The sequence below is a fragment of the Podarcis raffonei genome, chromosome 3 (assembly GCF_027172205.1).
Source record: "Podarcis raffonei isolate rPodRaf1 chromosome 3, rPodRaf1.pri, whole genome shotgun sequence".
NCBI lineage: Eukaryota > Metazoa > Chordata > Lepidosauria > Squamata > Lacertidae > Podarcis > Podarcis raffonei.
Window position 1 is genome coordinate 97,228,854 of NC_070604.1, and position 20,334 is coordinate 97,249,187.

A 20,334-nucleotide genomic window follows, 5' to 3' on the forward strand; every position below is an offset into this window, starting at 1 on the left:
TCACTTGGGTTCTCCAACTCTCAGGAAAGCGATTGGGAGGGTTTAGCGGATGGAGCATGCCAAAAGTCATCTCATGACAGCCCCTTCTGATAGTACTTTTCTGAATCCAACCCAAGGAGTTTTAGGAATGTTCCTTTTTCTGCTACCAGCAGAGTTAAGTTGGCTATATTTGCACTACTATCAATTTCCATGAAAAATCACTTGTTCACTGTTCCTAAAGATAGTTGTGTTGCAGAAGGCATCGTACCTCTGGGTCGAAAGTAAGGCTACATAGTTTTTCATCTTAGAGCCATCCAGCAAAACACAGAAAGTGTATGGCAGAGTGATGTGGAAAGTTGAGAACAATGAAGAGAATAGAATAAAATATATGAAATCAGTAGGTAATTGAGACACTCAGTGGCTCAGCAAGCTGTAGGAAAGGGCTGGAAAAATATATTAAAGAGACCTTTCACCATCCAGCTCTAGCCTTTATTTAATATAATAATATTCAAAGCTTCTCAATTAAAGCTCCAACTATATATTACAGGTACCATGTGGCAGCTCCTTGATAGAGATCTAATGTGGTTTCTGTAACATATATGCTGGCAAAGCAACGCTGATAGAAAGAGAGCACTTTCAAGAGGATCTTACTGAATCACATGACACATCTACACACTGCAGCCGGCACACTAATGTGTCACGATACACCGTTTGGAAAGCCCTGCAATAGACCAATGGCTCAAAACTTGATGTTCTTAGAACATGACATGCCACACCAGTATCATTACCAAACGCACTAGTACAAATACTGTCAAGAGTTTAGGTATTATTTACAGGACTGCCAGGCAATTACTGAAGCTGACTCTTTTACCTTCTGTCTCTTATTAGTTGTTTTAATGTTGGTTTTTATGTATTTTTAATCTGCCCTCAATATTTTAGTAGCAATCAGTTTTAAAAAGGTAAATATATGTAAAGGAATACTCAGGAATTAAGTAAGCATGACATCGCCCTGAGGACAAATTTCTCTGTTTTTCCCTCCAGTTCTCCTTTTTCTTTGTGCCACCCCTAGCCCTCTGAAATGCCACCTGAACACTAAAGGAGATTTTGATTATATCCCCTGTTATGTTTATTCAAAGTCAATTGTTGCATAGCTCTGAACAGCTACTTTAATAGCATGATTGATGTTCATTATCTCAAGTGAGCGTCTTAATATTTGTGAGTACACTGTGATGCACTCGGTGACAACCTGTGGCATGATTAAAGTCTGTGGGTCAAAGGATATTGCTTGTGGCGTGAGGTAATTAGTAGCCTTATGTAATATGAATACGTGTTGCAGTTATGATTCTTTAATTTTTCATAATAGTTTCTGTCTACACAAAGAGCTTCCCATTACTTATTATTTTCTGCCTGGCAAAGGAAGGGAAAAATGAATATGAAGAAGTTGATTCATTTGCTACAGTTGGGTAAAACCCAATAAATTAGCCTGCTCTGTGTTTAATGTGCTAAGGGGGAACCACAAGGATATGGGTATGAGTAGATATGAAGTTAGAGCACATTGTTAATCATAACTGCCCTTGTTGAAAACTGCATGGAATCCCACAAATAATTTTAATATTCGTCACAAAAGTGCCAAAATTGTGTCAATAAAACCCTCATCAAATGCTTACTTTTCACTGTCCTCCTAAGTACATGCTTTTTCCTGCCTAGCAGCCATAATTGTAGACAAGGCCAGCCCAAGACATTTTGCTGCCTGAGGCGGAGCAGCAAATTGCATCCCTTGCTTCATGTCAAGGCACATAGTACTATCCAAAGCCAGTCAACTTCTTTTGACACCTGAGGCAGAAAATTTTCCAAGTGTTTATTCTCCATGACAGTAAAATACAGTGTGGGGTTCTTTGTACAAAGGCTTACATTACTTCCTAGAGTAACCATCTCAGGTTATGGGGTCACATGGTCACTCTAGGAGGTCCTGCCAGGATATAAGCCTGTGTACAAAGAGCTCCCAGTCTTCCATTTTGTACATTTAATAAGGCAAGTGTAACACACACACCTGCCTCTAATGGAATTCCTTCAGAGTTCTTCCATTCTCCAAAAATGAGGCAGAAGAAGAAAATACCACTTTTGTGGAAAGGGAAGACTCGTTAAAATAGGAGGTGGAGTTTGACACAGCACAGGAATAAACCATCTTTATTAGTGGTAGGAGGAAAGGTAGAGCAGATGGAAAAGTGAACTTCATCTTTCATGAGGTACATTTTTAGAAAGCAACACCTGAGCAGGTAATTTTTCTAGCATATTCAGAACTCATGTTAATTGCATCATGTGCTTCAAGTGCACATATTTCCCCTGGTCCCCCTGGATAGTAGTTCTGGCTTTTTTTTCTTATCAGACACATGGATTTCTATGAATGCATGAAAAACTGAGAGGTAAATAATATCCTTTTATTTCTAACCAGGCATTAAAGTGAGTTTCAGAACTAAGGAACTTGATGGTCTAATTCTTTTCTCCGCGTCACCTGGGAATCAAGAGGAATATATTGTACTTCAGTTGCAGAGGGGACGTCCTTACTTTCTCTTTGATCCTCAGGTATAGTAAATTTGCCAGTCTCGAAAGCATTTTATACCTTTTAATGATATGATTTTTCTTCTTTTTCTGCTTATTAATTAATAGGCTAATGGGTTCATTTAAATTGAATGTAGTGAAGTTTGTTAGAGGACAGAAGTTTAAAATCTATTGTTTCTCTTGCACTGAATTACTAATAAGTTATGAAGTCAAATTGAGTTAAATTTCTGCATTAAAATTGTTTGGACCCCATGAAATACTGACACTAAGATCGTATAACTCAAGATCTTTGTGGATGCAGACAGAACTTCAGTAATATAATCTCAAGCTCTGCAAAGCTGACAACACTCCTTTTAAAACTAGATTATCTAATGAAATAAAAAACTGTTTATTATGTAAAAATAACACAAATGTCAGTATTGCCAGTATTTTTTAAAAAATGTATGTATTAAAAAGTGTACATGCTAATTCAAATACAGACGAAATTAATTCGTTCTGCGAGTCTTTTCATCTTGCGAAGCATGGTCAAGTCGCAACTGCACCTCTTCAAGCGGTTTTAAGAAAAAGGAAACAAACTTGCAAGATGTTTTCATCTTGCGAAGCAAGCCCATAGGGAAATTCGTCTTGCGAAGCAACTCAAAAAACGAAAAACTCTTTCGTCTTGCGAGTTTTTCGTCTTCTGAGGCATTCGTCTTGCGAGGTACCACTGTATAAGTTTGGCAGAAGAAAAATAAACCTATGATTATACAGCCTAAGAAGAAACTTTGAAAAGAAATGAGAATAATGTGGATTTTGAATATATTACATATATTAAGGGCTTTCTTGTGACTGTGTCACCAGTGTGAAGTACAGCATGTCTTTTTTTGCTACCAGTGTGTGGCAAGAACTCTGGAAGCATTCCTGAATATATTGCTCTGTGAGCTGCACTTGTCAAAGGGTAGGGACCAGACCAGACCAGACCAGACCAGTTAAATGCAGATCAGATTTAGGCGTATTGTCCCCACATGCAAAAAATGGACAAAAAGGACAAGTCATGTGGCATCGTAAAAACTGACAAATACCAACATAGGAACTGCTTTGCTAGTCCATCATCTAATTCCCAACAATAGGATGGCTAGCAAGTTAATTACTAAGCCAATTTAGCAATATTACAGTGGTTTTATTATTATTGGAAGCCGAGACCTGCCCCTTGTTATTTGTTCCTGGCGTATGATATAGTCCTTACATCAGTCTTGCATAAAGGCTACAGGTTACAGTTCCAGGATTGATGAGGCCCTGGGTATGGTGTGTTTTTTTAAAGAGGCACAGGGCAAATATCAACGTTGGACTTTGCCAGGGAACAGCTAAAGCCCTGGCAGCTGCTTAAGGACACCAGATCCTGACTCCGCTCCTGACTTTAGTAGATACATAATGGGCTTGATGACCAACTATGAAAAGCTCCCAAAGTCTTCCCCAGTGCAGTTTCTATCACCACTGTCCTGCTCACCATCCTAATGGGTTTGATGAACATGCATCACAAGATTGCGGGTATGGGCAGAAAAGCCACTAGGAAGAGTAGGGTGGAAATAAAAGATGTAGAGAGACAGGCAGAATTTGGGGGGCTGGAAATAGGAAGTAGGAAGAAAGGCTGAGGAATGCCCATGTAGGAGCTAGCTGGGGCAGAGAGGAAGCAACTTCGCATCCAGGCAAGTGGTGTGGCTGCTGGAGACTGCTTGTTAGCCTGGGGAAGAGGTTTAAGCCAACATACCTCCAGCCTTGCATTCTCCCAGGAAGGCCCCTAGCAAGCGAGGCAATGGCAAGCCTCAGGAGCCCACTAGAAGGGCTGATCAGGCAGTTTGAAGGTACATCTCTTACCCAGAGGTCTGGATACATAGGGAGCTTATAACCTGGAAGGATGAGGAGACCCTTCCCAGGAGGGCAGCAAGATGGAAATATATTAGACAGAGCTAATATATGAGAAGAATGCTAGTCGTTATCCACCTTCCCAGCCTCCCTGAGTCAGGTACTTGGGTTTACGTAGACTGGGGGTGGGTGCGTGCAGGGAGGTGACATTTGTGCCTGAATGGATCAATTGTCAACCTGGACATTTAGATCCTGCTATCTGAGACCCAAATTGAGACAAAGCAGAACGTGAAGCAGTTGAGAAGGCACTCTGTGATGTCTTGGAATTAGAAGAAATATACTCACCCAAAGAACCTTAGAAAGAGTTGTTGCTGTTTTGTAGTGTTAGGGGTAGTGGAGCTGTACATGCCCTGAGATCACCTGGACTTTCTGTTGTGCTGTGTGAACATTTAGGATCTATAAATCTAGCTGTTCAACTGCATCTTGCCTTCAGTTCTTTCATTGGACTCAGAACATCATATGGAGAAGCGAAACTTGTCCTTGGTGGCCTGTTATGTCTGTTGGTCTACCTTATCTAGCCTCATCTTTCCACAAATACATTTATTGATAACTCATCTTATTGGTCATTAGGAGTTTTCATCCCCCACTAGTGAAAAGTTAGAGTTTTGGTGAGGAGACCATAGAAGGGTCTAGATAAGAATTACTTCTTCCTTTTTTAAAGTGCAGTTCCCTTTCCACCTGCACATAACTGGCCTGAGAATGCAAGGGTTTCCTCCTGGAGAGACCTGCTTCTTTCTATAGCTTTTTATAAGGGCTATTCTTGTCCAAATCTTGCTTAACTCAGAATATTTAAATGTGATTACTATAGTTGAAATTCTTTTACTCCAAAGCAATTCCTATTAGAGCTGACAGCACTGTTACAAAGTAAATGGGTTGTGGACTGTAGTCATTCAGCTTTTAACATGTTACAGAAGCGTTCAGAGGAATGTGTCTCATATCTGCAGAGTGATTTTCTCCAACTTTCGACTCTGGTTGGCATATTCCCTTATGTAGCTTAAAATGTTGAAATTGTGTTGCTACAAATGTGATTTCTGATGAATAAAGTAAAATGCTCCAGATTGTTGCCAAAACATATAAAGAATCACTTTTGTAGACACCTCATCTTTGGCATGCAGCATCGTTTGTAACAATTTTAACGCTAACTAAGTACACTTTGATGAGACAGCATTTAATAAAATGCTCATTAATTTCATCATTAGCAAGGGTATGCTAAGAAGTAAGCCAGTTTCTTATGTCACGCCCAATTAGCATCCCATGCTAGTAATCCCATTAGTATTGTTGAATTCACTAATGGAAAAACTAATGGGCATGCTACCAGGGCACATTAATTGGGCATGACACCAGTTCTGGTTTTAATTATTAAACTACGATAATGAAATGTGTGTTTGTAAAATATTAAAATGTTGAAATAGGGTGGAAGACAATAAAAAATAGTGTATGAAACGGAAAGCTTTTTGGCCTGTAAAATGCATTCTCGTGGGACAGAGAACTTCTCTGTGTACCAATATATCAGACTGATGAAAAGCAGTAACTCTGATGAATACTTACTCTTTTTGAAAATAAGCACACATACCTTTTGAAAATGCTTAGGATTTTATCTCTAGTAATCAGTGTACTTGAGAAAAGAAGAGCTAGGAGGAAACAGGTCATTTAACTACTAAGTAACAGCTTTTATGTAGCAACATATTTTGTTTAAAAATTATATTGTCATTGACGTATTATTTATCTTGTATTTTAGACTAATATTTGGGCATCTTTGTCCAAGACACTCCTACTGTAGTGGCAGACATGAACAAATCTTAGACGCAGGTCTGATTGACATAGCTGTGTTATTGTTGATGGCTACTGAGAATATGCTTGATAACGCATCATGCACTGAATCTGCTGTTACTATTTATGTGCCATTCTAACTTTGACTACTGTGAAACATGTTGAGCTGCTTGATACTGCCTTTCCACAAAGCTGTACATAATATGAATCTTAATTTGGATATATCCCCAGATAATATATTTTATTACAGTCTCCTTCATAAAGAACAAACACTAATTAAACAAGAAGTTCCCTATAACACACATTCATTCGAGAATGAATGCATGAGCACTGTCGTTGCATTTTCCTGTTGTTTTTAGTATTGTGCTTACATCTGTTTTGCTTCCTACAAATCTAAAATTTATAGAGTTCATTTACCAGGCCGTTAGTCATTCAGATCACTAAAATCATGACTCTTGTGTAATAGGTTACAATTATGTATGTGTTTGGATACATTTATTTTAATACAAATGGAGAAAATTATGATTATACAGAAGTTTAGTTTTAAATGCACTTCTTACATACAAATGATACTAGAAAGCTGTCTCCTACAAATGCTATCACATGCCTGTCTTGGGGTGTGCGATTGCTTTTTTAAGGATTGGACTAATTATTCCAAGACAGCCATCATTTATCCAAATACAGATTCTACATCCACTTTTGACAATATACTCTTCCTGAAGCTGCTAGGCATGGTGCTGCAAAGAGCTTTCCATAAATAATCTGCAGTGTTTGAAAAAGGATGCAATTAGTGTAAAAAAAAAAAAGCTATTGATTTTTCTGTCTTTGGACGCAGAGCTAGGACTCACTAACACCTTCCCCTTCCCCTTTTACATTCCCCTACTCTGAGCTGCAAAAGGAACTTTGGATGAAATAAAGTGAAGTTGAAATGTTGATCTTATTTCTCCTGCAGCTCTAGTGAAAAGTAGGGATACCGTGGTAATCTGACAGTTCGATTTCCAACACAGATATTGTTTCACTGGTACGAGCAATTACCTGGACCTTCCTTATGTTCAATTCTGTCTAGTTTACTTTTTACCAGGGGGAGAAAAATAATCAGCAACTCTTGCACAAACTCACCAGAGAGAGAAACAAAAAGGAGGCTGAATGCACATCAGAACACATGTTGGAATGAGCATCTAAGTGCACATCTTGCCAGCCAAGCATGTCAGTAGGATGCACGTTCCACTATACATACATATTGCATTCCCACCTACATCTAGTAAACATACATGCTTTGTCCTTTCCACTATAATGTGCGTCTGTTTGAATAATTTATTTTTCAGGAGTGAACTGGCATATAAAACAGAACTCTGGATGTATCAAAGTTGTTTTCAGAAAAAACAAAGATATAACAATACCTTGGAAATAAGGTGGAAATATTTTATACAGACCTTAAAAGAACTTAACATCTGCTCCTGGGCATTGGAGAACAGTATGGGAATAAGTGTTGGGGGCTGCAGATGGAAAGGGAGTTATAGTGAATCACATCCTCTTATCTGAATGGAGCAGAAGCTTGGTGCTCAAGCCTTAGTGTCCAAACATGGTTCATGGAAAGTTAAGTGAAAATGGCTCAGACCAGGATTCAAAGAACCAAGAAATTAGTTCCATGAGTTTAAGGGAGCTTTTCTTAACCAGTAGTAAAAGTGAAAAGTTCCATCATGTAAGAAGAAAGCTTCCCCACATATGTCTAAGCAGATCTTTAAATTCTAGTATTGATGGGTGTTACCTAACTATGTCATACTCAGAATAGATGTACTGAAATCAGTGGACATAAATTGGTCGTGACTAACTTACGTCCATTGATTTCACTGAGTCTACTCAAAGTATGATTTAGTTAGATGGCACTCATTATGGTTTCTTCTTCTGGTTTAGGCTGCAGACCAAACCCTGTCCAGGAAGTAGAGGAACTTGATGGAGCATCAGGATCCACCACTGGTTGTGGTGGAAGTTAAGAGGAGGTTAGACAGACTGCTGCACCAGCCTGGCACTGGCTTAGCAACTGAGCCTGAATTGGGCCTGATGTTGCTTCATGATGGCAGTCAGGCAGCCTTGGGATCCAGTGGATGAAAGGGTACCTCATTCCTCCACATCTCATCCCCACCCAATATCAGAACTTTTTGTGGGCTGCTGTTGGTGAGGATCCTGTCAGTGACATGTTTGTCTACCCACGTGTTCGGCAGGCATAACAAGGAGCTCTGCATTGGTGGAGTCTGGGAGAAATAGGTGCAGGGTCACTTCTGGCGAATTCCTTCTCTATTCCCCAATCCAGCAGGAATTTTGATTGTAGTGCCTCTCTGTAAAGCAAGCATCCAAAAAAGAAGATGAAACCACAGCCAACAATAGTGCCCATGCTAGTGTTGACATACAAATTTGAAACAAATGTAAGAAATGCTTCTTTGTTGAGCTTTTATTATATGTCACCATATACACTAGTAGAGCTATAATAACACAAGTATACTGATACCTTGGTTCTCAGATGTAATCCGTTCCGGAAGCCCGTTTGGCTTCCAAAACATTCGGAAACCAAGGCATAGCTTCCCATTGATTGCAAGAACTTCTTGCACTCAGTGGAAGCTGCGTCACAGGTTCAGGTTCCAAAAAATGTTTGAAAACAGAAGAATTTACTTCCGGGTTTTTGGCATTCGAGAACCGAAACGTATGACAACGGAGGCGCTCAGGAACCAAGGTACCACTGTACTTTCTCTCATTTTTAACTAGGCTTTCCAATTAAAAAGTCTTAAGGTGGCTTACATTTCATTTATAAAACATTTTTTTAAAAATTAAAAAAGACTTGGAACCTAAAACTGTTTACAATGTGGTTGCAGCAATAGTTGATGAATAAAACTGGAAATGGAAGGTGTAAATAATTTGTTGTCAAAGATTTGAGAAATGAGAGCACTTTTAATCTGGTGCATAAAGGATAACAGTTTTGGAATCGGGTGAATATGTCTTGCTATAGAATGTAGAGAAGGGAGTCATCATAAGTAAATTAAACACAGGCCATTTAGTGCTTTAGAAAGGTCAAAACCCAACAACTCTTTAACTGTTCCCTGAAGCCAACAGGAAGCCAGAATAGATTCTGGAGCCCTGGTTTATATAGTCCTGGGGACTCACTCCTGTTAGATTGCTATGTAACATTTCACATCATCTAAGGCTTCTGAGTAATAACCCATAAAGTAAAATACTGTATTTAATATTACAAAAGGTACTTTTGAATTGCTACCTCTCTTGTGGTGTGCGAAGGATTTTTTAAAAACATGTTCCAGTATATAAACACTGGGTTTGTGTATATATGTTGGTTTATTTATTTAGTAGATTTATATCCCACTTTTTTACTAGGATCCTCAAAGTGGCTAATAATATTTATAAAATGCAATAGATATGTCAAGAAACACAAGCACACAAATGTTCTAGTTTTAGGGTGGGATTCATCTAATGAGTCCCATCAACAGGAGCCCTATACAGAGACTTCTTCTTGTGCAATGGGGTTTCTGCCCTCCTACCATTGCACACACAAACACACACACACACACACACACACAACTGGCTCAGGGAGGGGCCAGGAGAACAGCACAAGGTGGAGGAATGGAGGATAGTTCCGTCTAGGAAGCTAACATGCTTCTGCTGGTGGAATGATCAGAAGAGGTACAATGTTTAATTCCTTCCTGAGTATATTAGACAAGATATTTGGTTCTGTTTTGTTTTTGTATGTAAGTGTGTGGTTTGCGTTATGTTTCAAAGGGAACTAAAAATACATGAGTAATGGTATCTAGGTTTCTATCTGAGCTTGGGAGTCTTTGGATTCATGTGCAGTTGCCCCATGTGGTGAGTATTTCTGCAGCAGCTGCCTGGTTGGTGTATTTCTTCCATTGTCTAGTCCTGGACAGGAAGGACTATAAGAGGGTAATAATTAAGTGGCATATGAATGTTTCAAATAAGTAAAAATAGCCCTGCTGGTTCAGAGCAAAGGCCCATCTAGTTCAGCATCTGGTTCTCATGGTGGCCAACCAGATATCATTCTCACAGAGTTGGAAGGGACCATGAGGATCAACTAGTCCAACCCCCTACAATGCAGGAATATGCAGCTGTCCCTTATGGAGATCAAACCTGCAACCTTGACATTATCAGCAGCATGCTCTAACCAACTGAGCTATCCATTTGTTGCCTAATATCCACGGGAAGCCGGGAAGCAGGACATGAGTATAATAATACTCTCCCCACTTGTGTTTGACAGCAATTGGCATTAAGAGGCATACTGTCTCTAGTAGTAGAGGTGGAACATAGCCACCATGGCTGGTAGCAATCTGTAGCCCCAGAAGACAGCTGCACATGTCCGAGCCCTGACACTCATCCTCACCACTGGGATTCCTGGTACAAGGATAAACCCAGTAATAGCCAGACTGTGGGAGGATGGCCACTATGAATGATAGGACTTACTTTCTACATACTGAGAGCCAGTGTGGTGTAGTGGTTAAGAGCGGTAGTCTCGTAATCTGGGGAACCGGGTTCGCGTCTCCACTCCTCCACATGCAGCTGCTGGGTGACCTTGGGCCAGTCACACTTCTTTGAAGTCTCTCAGCCCCACTCACCTCACAGAGTGTTTGTTGTGGGGGAGGAAGGGAAAGGAGAATGTTAGCCGCTTTGAGACTCCTGAAGGGGAGTGAAAGGCGGGATATCAAATCCAAACTCTTCTTCTTCTTCTACCCTGGTCGCTGCTGGTTAATTTTTGTTTGGAACCATTTTCAGTCAGCTCAGTGAGAACTGACCCTTGCATTGCACTAACATTATTGGATGAAGATGTAATGAGGTTGTGTGTAATGATAATTTACCGCTGAATTGTGTGCAAAGTTGAAAAGTTTAATTGTGAATGGTTCTACCATTTCAGCGTGGGGGGGGGATACTTTAAATACTGTAGGATATTCTAATTTCACTTTGAAACAAAGTTGCCTCTGTATCTCAAGGCTGATATAATAATGACTCAGAGACCTATCTCGGCACATTTTTATTAATTGTTTATATATCTTTTAAAAGGGATCTGCTGTTGCACTAACTCCTGATAATGATGGTGGAAGACAATATAATGATAACAGTTGGCACCATATAATTGCTGTAAGGAATCAGGCTATGGGAACAATCACTGTGGATGGGCAGTTCACAGGTAATTCTCTCACCTCCTAGCATTATTATTAATTTTCTCAAGTGATTGTCACGTTATTATTTTTTCTAAAGGTTTCTTCAGATTTTTCTTTCATTTTCACTTATCTTTGTTTAATATCTGGACACTTTATCATTGGAAGGATGCAGTAATAAAATACAAGATGATGCTTCTGAAAATTACACACAGGTTTATCTTTAACTTGGTAATTTTCAGTTTAGAGCTCTGGGCCTCTCTCAGCCCTTTCCAAATGAACAACTTGGTACTTTTGTGTTGGTAATTCACTCTAACAGAGGGGTGGCCAAATGTTTCAGGCTTGTGGCCAAACTTGCAAACTAGAGAAACTTGTGGGCACCCCTCCAACACACACCATAAGCAATATCACACCAGAGCCTGTTCTACTGGTTGTAATAGAATGGGTTTTTTCATGCCTAATTTCAGCAAATAGAGGGATGTGGGAGGGAACCATGAAGGCCTCAGGGAATGTTGCAGGGATATGCATGCCCATGGACACTATCCTGGTGAATCCAGAAGATAGCCATTGATTCATTGGGCTTAATAAAATAAATTAAACCCAGGGTTCTAGAGCTCAGATGTCTAAGCTTCTCTGACCAGGTTACTCAGGTACCAATCATCAGGGAAATGATAGCCCTGATTATCTGTTTGGATGTGTTTTGCGCCTTCCTTCTCCTTGTAGTTCAGAGTGGCATGACAGCTAAGCCAAAGTTTAGCTTAATATCTCATCTGAAGCTGGGATCATGGTCCAGCTCTCCTCCTTAAGCACATCCTGTAACCAAGATCAAACCTTGGCTTCAGATCTTAGTTAAGGAGGAAAGAGTTTCACCACAATCTCATGTTCAGATGACATGTTTAGCCAAATCTTGGTGTAGTGTAGCTCTGATTCATTCCTCCAGCCCTGGATCCCCCACCTACTCCTGGTCCCCTTTGGTCATGGCATTGATACAAGTGGGCTTGCTGGTGGAACATGTAGATACTCCCTGTTGTTCTGACACATCATTTTCTGATACCAAGTTGCCTAATTTCATCCTGTTTGCTATTATGGCTGTGTATCTATAAATGAGATAAATTACATTGTCAGGAGTAAGAGATAGGGCCTTTTCAGTTTTGTCCCCACTGTTGTGGATCTGAATTATCTATATATGGTTTCTAAAGTGCAGGCCTTCAAATGTGCTTTGACAACTCATCTATTTAAATCTGCCTTTCTTCAACCGTGTTTGCTGCTGATTCTTGAGACTCAAAAGTTCCTTGCAGTGCTGTTTTTTTTAATGGTCTTTGATGCTTCAAATGCATCTTTGTGTAGTTCATCTAATCTCAGCACACCATGTTGTCAGGACTTTGTCTTGAGATGTGGCCAATAAATACTTTAAATAAATAAAGATTGTTCTCTACTTTTTCCATGGTGGTGAACCTGATATCGTCTAGTTCTCAGTAGAATTTCTTTGGCTGTTTTTAGGTTCCTCGTCAGCTGTCAGTGGTAGTACCATTATTGGAGAAAACACAGGAGTTTTTGTTGGAGGACTTCCACAGGGTTTTACAATCCTAAGAAAAGATACAGGTAAGAAGGTGTTGCATGGTTTGCATGGCAATACTTCCACTTCCCAGCCTACCCTTGAGTATTCACTCATAGTCCTTGTGCTCCTGCAGTACCAAGTATGAAGTCCCAGAGCCATTCCAAATGAGATGAGTTGGAGAATTGATTGGACCAGTTTTGATGTTATACATTAATTGTTTTTATTTCTTATTTCCAACAAATTCATTATATTTTGTGCATTTCAGCTTTTTAACATATTTTTTTGTCAGGTGCCTCTAAAATAGTTACAAGAGGATTTGTGGGGTGTCTCCGAGAGGTGTCCTTGAAAAAGGTGCATCACCCACATGAAGTTTGGGAGCCTTTAGAATGGAAGGAAGCAGTGGAGCAAAGAAATGTTTATCACAGCTGGGAAGGGTGTCCAGGCATGCTTGCAAATGGAGCACATTTTCTTGGGAAAGGTATAACCCCATATTAAAATTGTTTGAAATACTACCTGTGCTTTTTTGTTGTTGTTCTGAATTTTGTGAAGTGAAAAAAATACAAAATACTTTATTTGATCTTAATTAGAATTTGGTGTTTTTCAAATTTAAAATACAGTACATTTAATCAAATAGAAGCAGCACAATATAGCAAAATTCGGAGAAAACCTAGCCACCTTTATCCCTTAAAATGGTTTTTCTAAAGAGCAATGGCTTGCAGATCTTCTGAAAAGTCAGTAGGGCTGAGCTTCTAATAGCAGGTCCCATAACATCAGAATCAAAACTGAAAGGGCCTCATTTTACTTCTTAATTACTCTTAAGTCTACTGAATATGTTATACGCAAAGACATGGAAGCTGCTGTAATTGCACTTTCCCCCAGACCTGTCATAGTATATGAAGGTTGGATGGGACTGATGAGACATGGCCCCACCCTAGAGATGCTGGTGTGGGACCATGTCAGTCTCACTCACCCATCAGACATCATGGAGTCCATACTATTGGGTTATATTCATCTTGATCGCAAAACCAGACCCATGCAAGGGCATTGCATTTCACCAGACATCTCTGGCATATGACATTTGATATCCTACACAAGGCTTTGTTCTCCAACCATTGCTGCTTGCATTTTCTAGTTATTTTAATGTTATTGTTAGTGAAATTGAGTTTAATGAGAAAGTCATCACAGGCCAATGACCTGTTTAAGATACAGTGGCTTTGATGCACACACACATAGTGTTGTACAAAGGCAAATTTGCCTGTCTGAAATTTCTCCCTCATTTCAGTATGTAGTTCCAAATGCATAATGCAGCTGAAATGAAGGGGGAAGCCTACATGAGCGTGGCTAACTCACTGCTAACTTATGACTTCAATATTCATTTCATTCATCTCAGAAACAAGCCCTGTATTTATTGGGCTGATATTATACTCGATTCCTTGAATTGAATTTGACTGAATTTCATTCTCACTTATATAATTATAGAGACTGCAGTATAACATACTTTGCATGGTTTTCTTTTCTTTTCTTCTCTTTCTTAAGGTTTCCTAGAACTTCACGCAAATGTTTTACATGCTGGTCCAGACATGGAGATCTCCTTTATTTTTAAAACGGATCAGCTGAATGGATTACTTCTGTTCATTTACAACAAAGAAGGGCCAGATTACATTGCTGTAGGTGTTGATATTTTTGTTTTCAAATAGGTTATTTAAGAATTTTTAGGTATAGATGCTGGATCTCCTTTGTGTGGCAGGATAAACTGCATGACATGAAGGAATTTACATGAGAGAATATATCAATTGCTACTTGATTTCATTCTTCCCATCTGTCAATTGAAGTAACTCATTACCTTTGTCCTAATCTGGAGGACAGTGGACTAATCATAGCAGTAGTTATATGAATAGGAGTGTGCATCCATAAAGACTGTTCATTAGGTCCTCAATTTTGTTTCTTAGGTATAGTGATATTCCCATAACCTCTGTGACCTAATCTACTTTCCTGTATAGTTTTATAGCTAGAAAGAATAGTATCTTATTGATTTTTGTCTTGTGCCATTTCACTAATGTATTTCATTGCCAGGCCATCTGGTTTCTCTACTTTTATACAATCATGGGATCACAGATGATTGGAAGTTGAAGTTGTTTGAAAAGGCCATCCATTAATAGGCCATCCATTAGTATTTAACATTTCTTGACCACTAATATCATGCTTAGTGTTATAAAGAACTCAGAAGTAACATGGTCCCTGCCCAGAGGGTTGCAGTACAAGTCCTAAGCACATTGGCCCTGCAAAGGACATGTGGTTCTTTTTGCTGCACTCAAACAACTGCTAGTATAAATGGTTGGATAGCACCCGGCTTTTGTCTGGGACACACTTTACCATCTTTTCCCCTAACAGGTGCACCACAAAGTAGGTAAGTGCTGATAGTATCCATCAGTTTTAGTGCATGCACAGTACATGAACGATAGTCAGCTATATTCTTATGCTAGTGCATTAGTGTTAGAGCAACAGGATTTCTTCCTCCCCAGATCTGTCCTGGAAGTTTGAGGGAGCCCCCAGAACAGATTTAGGTGGAGCGGAGGAAAAGAAGAGGAGAGGAACATTTCATTGCACAAAGAGTAAGCCTTGTGATGACAGAAAGTTCTCCGTAGTTTTATATTGAACACAACCCCATATGGATATCCTAAGTAATAATGAGCAGATCCCTCTCACTCCAAAGCTTTATTGTTTTCTGTGAGTTCATTCTGCCTCAAAGTCCACTTTTCCAGAATTTATGACTAACTACAGCTCCCTTCAGGGATTGTTGAAAACAATCAAATAATTTGAAAAGCCCAACAACACCTGAATGCAAAGTGAAACATTTGCAAGCAAATTTCAGTCAGCGGTATTGGCTTTCCAAATTTATTTCAGTGTTATTCAGCAGGGATATCAACCTGGTTTTTCCACGAATCAAAGCCACTCCATCACATAGTTCACCTGTCTTTTAGTAACTCCTCAACTCTCTTCCAAAGGCATTAAGATACTTAAACCAGTTACTTGACTATAAAATAAAATAGCAACATAGCTTATAGAAAAAAGCCCCCCTCCTTTTTTGTTACTGCAAGGAATTAGTTTAGATTTCCCTATTTGCATACATGTCAGGCCATCATTGCTACTGGCCATAGATAGTTAAATAGCTAAAGCCATAGACAACTAAATGTTTTTTCTTTGCATTTTTTCCCTGACATTGGTGAGCACCTTCCATTTCTGTGTTGCTGAGCTGCACTTTTACAATTAACTCCTTATCACTACTGCATTAATGTAGTAGTGGAGGCAGAAAGTATCTATGCATATTTGAGCTGACAATATTACTGTACTGTGTGCCCTCCTTTTTCCTGAACTGGAAAAATTTCAGGGGCAGTACTCCATATGTTTGATTTGGCTTTAAATACACAAAACAAAACATTTATGTAGGCAAAGAGTCACGTTAACAAGCCATACTATCCCACACAAGATCCCAGGGGAAAGAGGTCATTCACACTCTCAAGACGTTTTTAACCATTCTTGGCATTCTTTCTCTTCCAAAATGGAAAACTTTTATTTTTTTCCCACACACACAGGTGCATCTTACACCGGTCCACTCCATTTAGTCGCAGGTAGGAAAGAGATAGGCTACATTATTTTGTCCAAATTCTTATGAAACAGCAACAACAGCAGCAGCAGCAACAACAACAGCAACAGTATCTATACCCCATATATCTGACTGGGTTGTCCCAGCTACTCTGGACAGCTTCCAACAAATTAAGTCTTCAGACACAATAAAACATCAAACATTAAAAACTTTCATATTCAGGGCTGCCTTTATATGTCTTCTAAAAGTCAGATAGTTCTTTATTTCCTTGACATCTGATGGGAGGGCATTCCACAGGGTGGGCACCACTGCTGAGAAGGGCTGGTTCCCTGTAACCTCACTTATTGCAATGAGGGAACTGCCAGAATTCCCTTGGAGCTGGATCTTAATGTCTTGGCTGAACGATGGGGGTGGAGATGCTCCTTCAAGTTCCCTCTCACCAAATTCACTGATGAACCATCAACTGGCCATTCTGAATAGCTAGCCAGTAATCTACTCATTACAAACGATTTGTAGCTACTGTCAGAATACTTGCAATGTGTAGCACTTAAAGTGTTTGGCCTACGGTGGGCGATATGGCAACCTTTCAGAAACAAGCTTCCTTCGTAAAATGCACCCCAAGGACACCCTACTTTTGCAGAGTGCCTTCTTTTTAAACTTTCTATCTCACAGACCCTTTGCAGTGTAGACGCTGATGGGTGTAACTGACGAGATATGTGGGATAACAGCACACAGTACATTTTCTCTTCAGGAGGTCGCCTCACAGTGCCATTTGTTGTGAATTATTATATTATTTTATTATGTGCAGCCAGTTTCTTCCCTTAACGGATCATAACAGATGGGATTATATGGTCTTTCATGAGAACTAGCACTAAAGTCTCATTGGAAAGGAGTGTGTGACAGCTCAATGACTGCTTTTGTGTAGCTCCTGTCTTTGAATTCAGAAGATGAAAGGACAAGGAGGGGGTGGAAACCAGGGACAGGACTGAGCTGGCAACTGGAAACACATGTTTGATCAGCTGGGGTCATTTTTTTAAAAAAAACTAAATATATATTCTATCTGCCTATCTGGTAATATTGATACATGATACAAGATGATGATATTTATTAAACAAGTGTATCTTTAAGAAAAGAAAATGCACATCTTAAGTTGCCCTCTTTATTTCACATAATAAGATTTTGGCATGGATGCTGAAATGTCTGTTTTTCCTGTGGCCTTATTAATCCTTTTCTTTCACAAAGAACCTTATTTAAATGTCATTTTTCCCCTGAGCTGGACAATTTAGAATCTCAAAATATACTTACCACTGCATCCCAAACAAGAGGCAGTGTTGACTATTGAAATCATGCAGGCAATTTAACTAGAAAATGAACATTTTGGTGATGCGTGCTTATATTAGATAAACTGACTCATAAATATACCCTCAAATATACCCCATTATTTTTTTTAAAAGAAACCATTTCTTCAGACATTTCCAAAAATATGCAATATTATTTTTGGACCAGCGTGAATCATGTATATTTAAAATTCAGTACACTAAATTTAAAGTTAGCAGTTAGATTAAGCAGATCTGAGATTTCTTTCTCAATGGACTTGTCATAATATTCTTCATAATACAGTTGGCAAATACATATTTTCCCATTTTGTACAATGATTAGAAGATGCAGTCATACTTTAGGTCAGTCTTTTTTTCTCCCATCAGTTATGCAAATCTCAGTAATGAAGTCATAAGCTAGTTACACACAGATTAGAAATAAAGATCATGATCAGCTCAAGTTAATACTTTTTAAGTTCTGTTGATTTCAATGAAAGGAGAATAGCATGTGCTTAATGCTTCTATCAAAATAAATGGGATTTTAAAGTGCTTAACTCTGACTAGAGCAGTTCTACATTCTAAAAATACTTGTTGGCATTTGTCTGTCTCTAGAGACAATGGAGTGCGCCTCTGTGGGTGAAGCCAAATCACTGTGTTAGCAGCACCAAAGTGACCTCCCCTGGATGCAAGCCAGGGCAATGTGTATGGAGGTCCTGGGCTGCCCAGACGGCAAGACTCCCCCAGCCTTGCTGATGTGGTCCAAAGGAAAGGAAAGCATTATGTTTGTCACTAGCTTGGCTGGAGGAGTTGCTGGAAAGAGGCGTATAAGGTCCCATCCAGCTGTCTTAGGGACTCCACTACAGATATGTGTACGGTTTACTTCTTAGCCTTTTCTTTTCCTGAAGAGACCCTGCAATACTAGTGGACACTCAAGTATGCATTTTGCTATATCCCTCGAACTACACACATTTTTCAGATGGTGCTTTTCTTGTGTTCATTTTCCTGCACAATTAAGGCTGTGATCCTACAGACACTTACCTGAACCCAGTGGGACTTACTTCTGAGTAAACACACATTAGGTTGCGCTGCATGTTTGTCTCAATTTCCTTACCTTGAGACTGAAAAATAGTGAGATATAGGTTATTCAGGTTTGTAATTATCCAGCTGATGCAATCTGTCTAAGGAAGTGTCATGTGATTTAAAAGCTTGCAGTTTGTTTTTAAACATGGGCAGAACTGTCAAATCCCTACTGGACTCATACTAGCAGGGTAGAAAGTGAGGAGGGGCTTCATGGTCTCTTTTTACTTTTTAAGGTGTGTTTTTTTCCTTTTGGGGAAAAATCATTTCTGCTGGTTTCATTGGAGCATTAGTGGTGGTTGCAACAAGGAGACATTCATGGACAGAGCTCCTAATCTGTCAAATCACATCTCATGGACCATATGATTGCGCCCTAATTGTGCTGATAAAAATTATTTATTTTGTTTTTCTTCTTGTGGGACCAGCACTGTCACTGAAATGTTAATGAATATGATTTAGCTGCTATTTACATTTGTTCCATTGCTTAAATGCATTTTTGTCTTTCTTGCTGTCATCAATTCTTTCTTTTCTGTTTCAACTTTGAACTACAGGCAGAACTAAAAAGCGGAGTCTTGTCTTTTCTGCTAAGCAATGGCATTGTTTTGACACATGTGAATCTCTGGTTAGGCTTGTCCTATTGCGATGGAAAATGGAATAAAGTTATTCTGAAGAAAGAAGGGTTTGTAGTTTCAGCAAGCGTAAATGAATTGAAAGAACATGTGGTGGAACCTGGTTTAGATCAGCTGTTTGTAAACTCTCCAGTCTACATTGGAGGAATCCCAGATGAGGTCCAGAATGTCTTTAAAAAGCTGGGATTAGAACAAGGTATGTTCCTACAAGGGAAGGAAACATGTCTGCAAGTGGAAAGCATATATTGTGGCAGCGTGCTGAGCAGTTATACAGTTTGGTCAAGTAGATGGAATGCAGAAAGAGCAGGTGGAGAACTTGCTCAAGGGCCTCCCCAAAGCTGGAGCCAGCTTTCAAGGAATGGAAGCAATCCCCACCATTTGTGAAATACTCCTTTTGTACAGGGGAATTCCAGCTTACATTAGGGGTTCTCTTCCTGGCTGCGGCACATGTCAGCAGGATGCATGCAAGTCCATTCTGCCGTGTACTGCCCCTCCCTGTTCTGCCCCTACCCTTTCAGCACTGAAAATGGTGCATGTGTTAGCGGTCACATGGGTGCTGATTGCGCACAATTAAATTTTAAAGAATTTCTTCCTTGCCTTCTCCTTTAACAAGAAAAAATAGTTGCTCTTAACAAGGCTGCCATGATATTAAAGATACACAGTGGTATGTTAAATTAATTTCAAACATTAACCCATGGGTACATCTTGCTGTAGATGACTGAGGTCCTTGTACACCACAGTTGGTATTTCTTGTACACTGAGTGATGGG

At 39.5% G+C, this 20,334-nt stretch overlaps 1 protein-coding gene across 6 annotated transcripts in view; it reads left to right on the forward strand.

Moving 5' to 3' along the window:
- Positions 1–20,334, forward strand: part of USH2A (usherin) — a 427,327-nt gene that overhangs the window by 133,793 nt on the left and 273,200 nt on the right. For all 6 annotated transcript variants that reach the window (XR_008329695.1, XM_053383154.1, XM_053383155.1 and 3 more), the window contains exons 22-27: positions 2,432–2,562; positions 11,284–11,410; positions 12,882–12,983; positions 13,229–13,417; positions 14,476–14,606; positions 19,488–19,761. Coding sequence is in view for 5 of the 6 variants with exons in the window: in XM_053383154.1 (XP_053239129.1) it covers positions 2,432–2,562; positions 11,284–11,410; positions 12,882–12,983; positions 13,229–13,417; positions 14,476–14,606; positions 19,488–19,761 (954 nt within the window). In the remaining variant the exon portion in view is untranslated. The remainder of the gene's footprint in view (positions 1–2,431; positions 2,563–11,283; positions 11,411–12,881; positions 12,984–13,228; positions 13,418–14,475; positions 14,607–19,487; positions 19,762–20,334) is intronic.